General features: G+C 35.4%; 1 protein-coding gene across 2 annotated transcripts in view; it reads right to left on the bottom strand.

Annotated features, from left to right (window-relative positions):
- Positions 1-12392, bottom strand: part of nup205 (nucleoporin 205) — a 193212-nt gene that overhangs the window by 148715 nt on the left and 32105 nt on the right. For both annotated transcript variants that reach the window (XM_051920262.1, XM_051920268.1), the window contains exons 9-11: positions 10321-10526; positions 4345-4527; positions 2746-2796 (exon numbers count right to left, since the gene is read on the bottom strand). In XM_051920262.1, coding sequence (XP_051776222.1) covers positions 2746-2796; positions 4345-4527; positions 10321-10526 — 440 coding nt within the window. The remainder of the gene's footprint in view (positions 1-2745; positions 2797-4344; positions 4528-10320; positions 10527-12392) is intronic.

Here is a 12392-nt window from a genome sequence, read left to right as displayed (position 1 = left end):
TACGCCAACCCACTCTCTCGGTCACACCCTTGATCTTGCTCTTACTCGTGATATTTCAGTGAATAATACTGATTTATGTGATGTTTCTTTTACTGATCATTTTTCAATAATGATGGATCTGAATATTACTGTTGATGTCCCGACTAATAGCTGTCCCCCATGCTGCTCATGCTTTTTAAATTCTTCTATTATATCTGATTTTAAAACCATTTTCTCTAGTCTTTATGTGCATGACCAAAATAATGGTATCGATGATTCTGTCGTAAAATTAAATTTTTCCTGTAAAATGATTTTAGACTCAATTTCTCCACCCAAGATATGCAGTAATAAGGGTAGACCTGCTCCCTGGCTAAATGAAAATACAAGATCACTGCGCCGCGCCTGTCAAACTGCTGAACAGTGTTGGAAAAAAGATGGACTGATTGTCTCTAAACAGATTTTTAGGACTTCTCTTTTCAATTTCCAGGCTGAAGTTAAGATAACGAAACAAAACTTCTTTGCTGATTTAGCATCCCGTCACTCAAAGAATCCTAGGGTCTTATTTAATTCAATTAATGCAGCTATTCACCCCCACTCTGCGATGGGATCAAATAGCATTGTTCATTCATGTGACCAGTTTCTATCATTCTTTGTCAGCAAAATCGATACTATCCACCATGGCATTGTTCAAACGGGCTATGAACTTCCTACTGTTAATCATGACATTGTCTTAGAATCCTTTGTTCTAGTCTCACTTTCACAGCTAAAAAGAACCATTGACACCCTTAAACCAGCCCCCAGGCCTCTGGATATTGTACCACCACGTCTCTTAGTGGAAGCCTTTGATGTGTTGGGCCCACCCTTACTAGCCATCATCAATGATTCTATTAGTTCGGGGTTGTGCCCTCATTTTTTAAACATGCTACAGTCCGTCCCCGTCTAAAAAAGACAGAATTAGATCCTGGAGTTTTAGCCAATTTTCGTCCAATTTCACAACTGGCTAAAATTCTAGAAAGAATTATTTATAATCAATTGGTTGATCACCTTAACTCCAATAATTTATTTGAGATCTACCAATCTGGCTTTAGGTGTTATCATAGTGTTGAAACGGCACTCCTGAAAGTGTTCAACGACATCTCTCTTATTACTGACTCAGGTGATGCAGCAGTCCTTCTCCTCCTTGACCTGTCTGCTGCCTTTGACACTATTGACCATGAGATGTTGCTGTTGCGGCTTGAACATCTTGTTGGGCTTAAAGAGGCTGCTCTTAACTGGTTCAGGTCATATTTAACTGGTAGACACTTATCAGTGACTTTTAATTCCTCTTCTTCATTTACTGCTCCTCCTAAATATGGTGTTCCTCAGGGATCCATTTTGGGTCCTATTTTATTCTCCATATACCTTCACCCTATTGGAGCGATTTTTAGGAAATTTAACATTTCTTTTCACTGTTATGCTGATGATACTCAGGTTTATATTCCTGTCTGCAACTCTACAACAAATCAACTCCACAACTGTCTGTCTGAACTAAGATCCTGGATAGCTAATAATTTTCATGATCTAAATCAAAATAAAACGGAGGTGCTTATAGTGGGTCCATCAGCTAAAGCCCAAATTGGTCGTGGACTTCTCTGCTCTTTCTCTGTCTTTTCCAAACCTCAAGTCCGCAATCTTGGTGTTACATTTGATTGTAACCTCTCTTTTGAGAAACAAGTAAATTCTGTAGTTAAGAGTTGCTTTTTCCAACTTCGTCTATTAGGTAAGATAAAGCCTTTTTTATCTTCTAGGGATCTTGAGATAGCTACTCATGTGTTTATTTTTTCTCGCCTCGATTACTGCAACTCACTGTATTCTGGGATTAACAAATCCCTGATACACAGGTCACAGTTGGTAAAAAATGCTGCCGCTCGCTTTCTGATTGGGGCAAGAAAGTATGACTCTGTTTCTCCTATTTTAGCTTCTTTACACTGGCTGCCTATCAGTTTTCGAATTGATTTTAAAATCTTGCTGCTAGTTTTTAAATCTTTACATGGGCTTGCTCATGCCTATTTATCTGAACTGTGTGTTTTACATCAGCTATCTAGAGTGCTTAGATCTTCTGGTCAGCTGTCTTTGGTTGTCCCTTGTACCAAGTGTAAAACCAAGGAGGACAGGGATTTTGCAGCTGCTGTGCCTCGCCTGTGGAACTCTTTACCTCATCATATAAAGGAGTCGTCTACAATTGAACTGTTCAAAACAAGATTAAAGACTCATTTCTATTCACTTGCATTCCATGACCTTCAGTAATACTGATGGTTTCCTCTTTGTGATTATATAACATTACTTCTATTTTTTATGTATATAACATTACTTCTATTTATTATGTATTTTATTTTATGTTCATATATTTTATTTCTATTTATGTTTTATGTTAATTGTTTTGTTTTTCTTTTATTCTATTATTGTAAAGCACTTTGGCCACAGCATTATTATGTTGTTTTAAATGTGCTATATAAACAAATTGACATTGACATTGAACTGATTCATTTTTGACTGTCACTTTTCAATATGAAGTAGCATATGGGAAAGGAAGATTTCCAAAGTTTTAAGGAAATTGTCAATTAAATTGTTAGTACTTGCTGATCATAAAGTCAAAGAGTAGCAGCATGTTGGACGATGGTCAAACAAGTTACTAAAACCTTCACTGCACTCTGTACATGTAACAATAAAATTTAAAGATGTGCTCTGCACTGTATTTATAATCTTTACCCCATTTAACATTCGTACCTCAATCCCTGTTGCCTGGCGCTGTCCCGGAACTTGAACAGTTTGCAGGATCTATAAAGAATGGAAATAATTAAAATTCTATTACAGCATTAACATCTTTGAAAAAATATAAATAATAATGTCTCCTACGCATTACAAAGTAACATTGAATAAAACAGCTATAGTATATCACCAAAAACACCCGGTGAAACATTTAAACATTTATTTTCTGCAAAATATTAATAAAAATAATTTTCTAATATTGAAGATTATTTAATTTCTCAACGTTTAATGTTTCAATAAATGCTGAACTTATAAATATATACATATTAATGTGTAAGTGTGTGTGTGTGTGTGTGTGTGTGTATCTATATCTGTCTTCTTATATAATACGCTACCATGGCTGTCCAGGATTTTAAATCACCCGTCGCTCTCAAACCATTTGACCTATTGACCTGAAATTTGGTACGCATATACTACGTGACACCTACTATCTGCTTTCGGGGTGTTGATTGACCTCCAAGGTTGTTCCTCTTTTCGTTTTATATTATTTTATTGTAGAATCAACTCTTGGCAGCGACCAGCAGGGTGGTCGTGTGGCGCATGTGTACGGGCGCCATTCTCATCCCTACCACCTTCACCGTCACTTCCTCTACCTCTTCACATCTTAAATCATTCTTAAGGCAGATTGAGGACTTAAGTGCAGGTTTAAGTGAAAAATTAAAGTAATTGCAACACAAAGACTAACTTAATCGGTTTTAACACAAAAAGATGCCAACGGAAGAAGAGAAGAAGTAGTGGGCCGCTAGGGTGGAGAAAAGAAGAGCTGCTCAGGAAGCAGCAAGTGCATCAACCTCTGAGCAAACAAATGCTAAACGTGCAGAGAAAGAGGATGAAAACTACAAATGCTTAAGTCAAGTGTATTCACTGCACGCTATCGTGCAGTGCGCCGTTACTGGTATATATATATATATATATATGTTTGTGTATATACTAACAAATGTAACAAGTAGTGAAGGTAGCAGAAGTAGATGTAAGCTAACAGCATTAATCAGACTAAAGAGAATATATACTATAAAAGTTTAAAATGTCAATGGCTCATATATTCATAGTCTTCATATTTCTCCATTCACTTCAATGCATTAACTCACTTATCACAGTTTACTGATAGTAAGGAAAAGAGAATAAGGAAAGAAGGTTTGGTGATAGAGTACAAAATGTTTCATGTTTACTTAGCCATCAAAACCAGATGTTACAGCGTTGCAAATTCCTAAGTTAGATGCGTGCTACATTGTATCTTCAGTATGAATAGATTTCTTTAAGAGTGAAGGTTGAATGTATACATTTTTGAAATATATTATTTCATGGGGCAGGTTCGAAAAAGAGGGAAATTCAAAACCTGCCCTTGATTACAGTACATATGTTAAATGAACAGCAGCACCTATGTCAGCAATTGAAATATAAGTTAAAATGAAATACAAATGCCTCATAGTATAAATCACTGTTCCCATTCTGTCAATATTAAACAAAATTGCTTAACCAGTACCACACATTTTGCACAACTGGTTCTTTAAAGATTCTTGCAGTGAGAAAAATTAATTTATTGCATTTATCTAGTACCTGTGTATATTCCAAAGATTGCCAAAGGGAAGATGCAATCTCTGGGGATTTCCCAAATGCAGCTAAGCAATTCAAAAGTTCAGATTTCAGTATTGGAGGAATGCTACACTGAAGCAAACCCAGCATCACAATAATGGGTGTCCACTGGGGATGTTCACATAGTGTCAACCGTGCATTCTCACTCTGTAAGGAGGAGGAAAAAAAAAAACAAAACAAATAAGACATTCTTCTATGCATTCATTTTTTAGGTCAAAAATTAAACTGCTCAAAAACAACACTATCAGAAAAACTAAATGATTTTAGTAGCAATGAAAGTGCCTTTATGAATAATTTGCCTTTGCAAATGCCTTTATCAATAATAATAAAATAAGAGCACCCCTTTGGTAGCACGTCCTTCACTTCACACATTCCCTCTCGTCAATTTGTTTCAGATTTGAACTTGATTGATTCTTTTCATTTGTTAAATCCCTGTGTTAGTTTTTCATTAATTTCTTGCTGGCTTTGCTCTCATTCTAGACTTAAGACTTTTTTGTTATGTTATTTGCTTTCCTGTTATGCAAATACACCTCTTAAAACTGCCATTCTATAGTATTAGTGCGTTGTAGTTCACGTGCCACTCGCTGAAGGTTTGCCTCTTCCTTGCCCTAGAATAATGAATTTTGCAATAAACTTTACTAAGTATAAGGAAAACATTACTACAAATGCTGGTGTGCTCAGTAGGAAGTGCTGGATCCATGGATGGGCCAAATTCAATGCTGGGAAATGAACAAGTAGAAATATCAGACTGCTTACAGTTCCACCTCAAAGCCACAGAGGCAACAAAATAAGCCCTACAACAACATAAATCAATAAAGATGCTAATAATAATTTTATACTTTGCTTGTGCTAAAGAATCTTTCAGCATGCAAATCCACAGTAAGTTTTTTCAACAAATTCACATAAAAGCTCACAGAAATGAGTGCTGCAATTGAGGCACTCTCTCACTGCTCTACCCATTATTTTCCCCACATAATGTCAAACCATGCAGACGTTTGGAATGTGCAACATTAAGGAGTGCAACAATTTAAAAGTTCTAGGATTGCACAGGTCAGCAGTAGTACAGCTTCACCATTTTCAACAGTTGTTGGGTCTCAAATGCAAAGATGCGGTAACACTTGTTTTTCCCCATAACTCCATTATGGCAATATAATAAGAATGGGTATGCAGTGTAAACAGAAGTGAAGTAGTGTTCAGCTGGATAACGTTAGCAGAAAACCATTTCCTGATGTTGCTGAAGAATGCAGCAAGACTGTCCATTGCCCATGTACTACAAAGATATTTATAATAAAAACATTACTTTTCATCAAAATACAAGTAGAAAATTAGATCATGATGACATGATGACATGATGACTGTGTAACCCGATAGCAACATGAACATAGAAGCTGAATACTAAACAAGACTCCACTCATACAAAGAGAAGGGCAAAATGGAAAAAGTAGCAAGTACTGATCTGTAAATTCTTCTTTCACTTAAATTTCAAACAAGGACTTGGAAAAATTTAAAGTAAACTAAACAGAACCTTTTGCTTAAAAATACTTTTAATGGAAATTTAAAAATCCATTTTTGTCAATTTAAAATAAATAAAAATGATCAGCTGTCAATTCAAAATACATTAAACTTATTTTATGGTTAGAAAGTGTTTTTCTAGTTTTAAGTGTTTTTTTAGGTTTAGTTTGTATTTAGTTTTTTTGTTTTTATTTAATTTTAATTTATATTGCCATTTGGATTTTTTTAATTTTTATTTTAGTTTTTCAGGAATTTACTTTTAGCTTTTATCACATTTTATTATGTTTGCATTACTCACAAAAATGTCTACACACAGTTTTGCAAGTGTGAAAACAGTTTTCCTTATAGTTGCAAACTGTATTCATTTTGTATATGTCAACTTTAATACAGGTTGAGATATTCCTAATCTGAATTTTCCAAAATCAGATACTTTTGGAGCACCAACATGGTGCCACCTATGTTGCCCCTAATTTTTTTTTTTTTTTTTTTTAAACACTGCAGAGTGGATAAGAATAACATATTTGCAGATTCCAAATGAATTTATTCATTCTGAGCAGTTGGAGAAGGGTTCTGGTCCCCTGTGATGCATCGAGTGCCACAACGCTGCAACTCAGGGGAGCAGAGGGTGTGGCACAGGTGTTCCCTGCGAAGTGACATGAAGCTACGGCATGTGATCGATGACTGGGGTTGGGTTCCTCCATGAAGCAGTAAGGGCCACAGAAAACAATCACTAGATTGGCTATCGAGTGAAGTCTCCACAAGTTGGGACAGATGTTGCATGACAATTTTAATAAGCTCCACAGGAAGGGAAGGAGGATTGGAGTAAAACTATATTATCTATTTTGCAATTCAAATGTTCTGTATGGCACCTCCAAAAAAAAAAAAATCCAAACCAAATGGAAAATGCTTACTAGCATAACCATATTTGTACACAATTTATCTTTATAAATTACAATCATATTGTATATGAACCTATATGAACACACTTCAAAACTCATATTGATGCTCATATTAACAAAAGCACCTTCACTCTCATTAGTTGCCCTTATTGCAATATGAGTGCAGTAAATGGCTCCGATTGATTAAGAAAAAAATCAGACACTGCTGCAAATTGCCTTTACATGCTGGTAAAAGCATGTTACGTTTTGTGTACAGACAGTAACACCATAGGAAAACAATGTGGCACCTAATCAGTCAGTTTCCAACTGGCTTACAGCACAGAGGGCATGATGGAATGGAGGTTGACAGAGATATTTCTAACCTATCAGTCAGTTCCATGAGTAGTTAAAACAAGTAGCCTATACAAACTATAGAAAATAATGAAAAATCAAAAAAGTTCTTCAGTGTAAATACACAGAATTGGTGCCCTTAAAAAGAAACTACAATATTCTATACATTATATTCATCACGTTTCGTGAAATGTGTAATAGGTTTGTCACATCAACGCACATTGCAATTACGGCTCAATGATATGAATTATTATATGCACGAGTCATCATTTAGCTGTTTTGGTTGCATTTCCCTACTTGATTACATGTCCATACCAAGATAGTTAACTATGTATTTGCTAATGTTCCAAAATCCAAAAACATCTGGAATCCAAATTAATTCTGCTTCCAGGAATTTCGGATTAGGGATAATCAGCCAGTGCATATCATTTTCTCATGATAATGTGACAGTTCAAGTCTTCTTATATAAATCAAAAAATCAAATAACAAGTGTCCTCTGATGTAATCTGTTGCTTTAACCTGCAAAAAGTTTAAGCAATTGGTTATTAATAATAAAATAAATAAAAAAAAAAAAAAAAACTTTTATTTTTGGGATTCCGTTTGTGAGCACTGCACACATATACTCTTATTTTACATTTATTTTTGACAATTTCTGACACTGACTATATATTATCTACCAATTTCGTAACTCTGAATGTGTATTTTTTAAAGGAATTCTTACTTTGCTTATTTTTTTAAATACTGTTGAAGTCACTGTTAATAACAGTGATAGCATAAATAGAGATTTTGTGCAGTCTGTAGCATTCCACAGCCAGTATTTCAAGGCCCTATTTTGTCCATTAAGGAATGGCTTTCTTACTGCCAGTCACCATGTCAAACCTGCAGCACAAAGTCTCCTCTTCACAACAGAAACTGAGACTCGCTTTTTTCAACCTTGTCCTCTGACTGGGTTGTGACTTTCGGTCTGCAAAATCTCTTTCTATCAGAGTTTTTCCAGTTTCTAATTCCCTTTGGATTGTATAGGACACCACGGTACTCACTGACACAGAAGTTGGGACACCTGCACAAATTATTCATTTCAAATTGAAAGGCTTAATTTATTTTAGTTGCTGCAGAACATCGATGGGTGTTCTTCAAGGAAGAATTAATAGGTTACAACCTATTTGTAATATTCTGATATTTCTTTTTTTTTCAGATTTTGCTAACCTACACTTTAAATTTGAACATCTGGCAGATTACGGTTTACCTTTTCACTATTTTATGTTATTCATTGCAATTCAACATGGAAGACAAACTAGAAAAACTTAGCGCTCTGTGACACTGTCCCATCTACATTGAAAAATCAAAATTAAAAACCTGATTAAAACTAATTGTATATGTGTAACATTAGCTCGGTTGATAACATTAATCACAAGCTAAGCAACTGTTTTATCTGTCACTGCAAACAAACCATATCTGGGCAAATCAAGGCTGAAATGGCTTAAATTCCTGCCTTTTTGGGCATGTAATGATCACATTTTCATCAGCCTAAATATTGACTGTATTTGAAGCATGTGGGTAACTTATTCTAGCTTGATTAACCTTCCATGGTTCTAATTTTCTAGCTACTCAGCTGTATCTTCCAAAGTAACAGGTGACATGTTTTAAGTGCTTTTCCCTTAAAGTTTGGTGAAAGCTGTCTGCCTCTGGCACTGGGGTATCTGTAAATGATGGCCCATGAAATCCACTGAATAAGTTACAGATAAGTGATGAGACTTTGGGATTCACTTTCAGTTCATAAAGGGAAAGCTGACTGATGGCTGAAATGACCACTGAAATCCACAGATTCCAACTCAAGCCACAAGGGATACTGGAAAATGGTCAAAATCAATGCTCTTCTCTAAACTTATATTACGATGGCACGGTTTTAATATTTACTGAATATACTGGTAATTGCATACTCACAAGTACATTATGCACAAAGACTATTGTGGTATAAATCAAAATTAAAATTACAAAAACTAGTTTAGCTTTTATTTTATTTTCTCATTTGCAGGTATGTTTCCATTTAAATTTTACTTTTAGATGACATCATGATTATTTTTTTTGTTACCAACATGTTTCCTTTTAGTTTTCGATCAAAGGAATAACACTGATTAGAAAAAATATTTTTAGAACATTCATCTCAGCATTGGGGCAGAGTGGTGGCTCTTGATCTGTGCCAGCAATCCGTTGCCAGTTCAAATCCCATAAATGCCAGAAAGTGACTCTACTCTGTTGGGCCCCTAGCAAGGCCTTTAACCTGCAATTGCTCCGTCCTGGTATGACGTTAATCTGCATCCAGCCCTGCATGAAAACATGGGGGTTGGTGGCAGGATTGGCACTCCAGACACTGTGGGGAAAAAAAAAACTCACACTGTTCAGTGTGGTGCTGAGGGGTCACCTGCTACACTCAGATCTCAATCAGGGAGGTTCGCTGTTTGGAGGGTGCAACAACGCATGCTCCCAACCTCTCTCTCTCTCATCTGAGGACTGCAATTCAGAAATTGAATCCCTTCTTTTAAAAATGTGACACATAGCAAATGCATCAGAATCATCACACTTCTGCTAGAGGAAAATTAACTCTTTAAGAACTTATAATGTTCAGAATTGACCTGACACAGGGAGGTTTGCTGTGCATTGCAACTGGACACTTATGTACTGCTGTAAAGAAAACTTTATAATAATAACAATAAAATTTTTAATTATTATAACAAAATCTAAAGCAAAGCTGCACAATGTGCTATCACCCAAATGTTTTAAACTTGCTGTGAAACTTAAATGTCATTATTTCAACACAGCAGTTAGTGTTTCTGCCTCACAGCCATGAGACTGGGACCAAATTCTCATTTAGTCACAATCTACAGAAACTCACGTTTTCCTCCCATATTACACAATACGTTGTACACAGATTAGGTCAGATGGAGGTTCCAAAATGGTTTACTGAGAATATATGGTTTATTGTGCCCTCAGATGGAACTGCACTCCATTCAGGGTTGGTTTCTATATTTTACCTGATACTGCTGGAAGAAGCCCCTGTCTTCCATAACTCTTGACCCTCCATTGATACATTTTCTGCCTCAATTAATCCATCAATGTATTAACTAAGATTTCTACACAGTAAAAATTAAAATTTAACAGACCCACACTAAAATAACTTATACATTTCACATCTACATACCCACTTCACAATGGTAGAAGTAAGCTGTAAAAAAGCAATGAGCCCATCCAGTTCACGCTGTGTAATGCCTCTCAGGGACAGATGACGATACTGAGATGTGTCTGCACTGGGTAGATCTCGTCTAAGGTTTTCATGGTAGAGCATCAGTGAGTGAAAGAAATGTTCCCAGGACACTGGGCTGCTCCCTACAGATTGGATATTTTCCACTAAAAATCAAAAAAGAAAGCAATGTTAACTCTGACCATTCTGACTAAGATGATAAAATACATGTGAAATACACAGGATGTAGTGATTGCGGGGGATTTTAACTTTTTTAAACATTGATTGGGAAGCCTCTAGTGGAAATAGAAAAGAAGAAACTGAAAATGTGCTAATGGCAAACAACTGTTTTCTCATCCAGTTTGTTTCAAGACCAACACATGGTAACACCTGTTTAGATGAAGGTTCTATTGGCAAATGACTGTTTTCTCATCCAGTTTGTTTCAAGACCAATACAGTATGTGGTAACTCCTGTTTAGATTTCATCTTCTTGAACAATAAGAGTAATAAAAACAGAACTTAGTTATACTTTAAGTAACATTGATTACAACAACTTGGCAAATTTGAGATTATCTTTGAAAACACACAAATGTATGCCAAAATGAACACCTATAATTTGAGGAACGCTGACTGGGAATAAGGAAGTATCTAGAAAACAGAGAATAGGAAAGAAAGACCTCTGTAACTATAAATGATAGGCAGTGTCACTTCAGGAACTTTCTGATCCAGGGTCAAAATAAGAATTATTCTAAAAAACCAATAAAATAAAAAGATTTTAAAAAATGATCTGAAAAGTATAAATAAAGACATTATTAAAAAAAAAACTACCATCTTGCCTGAAGAAGGGGCCTGAGTTGCCTCGAAAGCTTGCACATTGTAATCTTTTTAGTTAGCCAATAAAAGGTGTCATTTTGCTTGACTTTTCTCTCAAAAAAAAAAACTAAAACTGAAAATATCACTCTACAGAAAAATAAAAAACAGCCAAATAATTGTGACTTAAAGGAACACAGGATACAAAAGATTAAAAAAAAGCATTCAAAAGGTCAAATAAGAAACACAAATAAAATTACTAGTGAAGCAAAAAGAACGGATGAATTTCTCAGAGTACTAATCCTGTAAAAAGAAAAATGAGGAAACCTCAGGAATAGGAATATCAGAAAAATGGATATTTCAGTACTACATTAGTACCAACATTCCGAAAAAGTAATTGTACTAGCTTTATAATGGTAGAGGTAGTACCAAGAAAGAAGACGAATTACTTTGGGAGGCACAATAATAAATGAGAAAAAAAATTAGTAAAACTACATATAAAAGTGGCTCACAGTAGTGATGGTACAGCACCACATCAACACATGTTGAAAAGAAAAATGACAGAGGTCAAGTGAGGAAGTACTTTGTTTTCACATAGGAACATTTCAACACTCAAGTGCAGGAATTGTACTTATTATACAAAAAAAAAAAAAAATAAAGGAAAAAGCAAGCACAAAGCAACACATACATAGGCTCACATTATTGCCACTTTTGCCCCATTATAGAATTAGTTCAGAAACAGATTTGTGCATGCTTTGGGAACAAAATTATATCTTATCTGATCAGTATTGTTATCATTTAACTTTTATTGTCATTCATTTGTAACAGGAGATAAAAAGATAACAAACCTAGTTGTTTTTAATAATGTCCTACACAGCTCCAGTTTATGATATCTCACAGTGCTCTTGCATCAAGACTATATTTCTGTCTAACTCACCCGACCTCATTCTATGACACTTTGTCCAAATCTCATGCCAATTTATGAGTGTGGTTTACATGGTACCCACTCCCTGCAGCTCCTCAAATCTTTCAGCCAATCCATACCAGGATAGAGGCTGGCAGATAACAACATGCCAAGACCTACAGATTTTTGCAAAAGAATGCATAGTAACAGGTAAGTGCAGTACTTTTCAATCCAACACGACAGTCAGCCAAGTGTTTCTCTCAGTGTCACAATATTTTTACTTTTGGTAAACTTGTTTGCTGCTTTGCAATTTTCAGAA

This window comes from Erpetoichthys calabaricus, chromosome 1 (assembly GCF_900747795.2).
Source record: "Erpetoichthys calabaricus chromosome 1, fErpCal1.3, whole genome shotgun sequence".
Classification (NCBI taxonomy): domain Eukaryota; kingdom Metazoa; phylum Chordata; class Cladistia; order Polypteriformes; family Polypteridae; genus Erpetoichthys; species Erpetoichthys calabaricus.
This window is presented reverse-complemented; position numbering and strand designations above follow the sequence as displayed.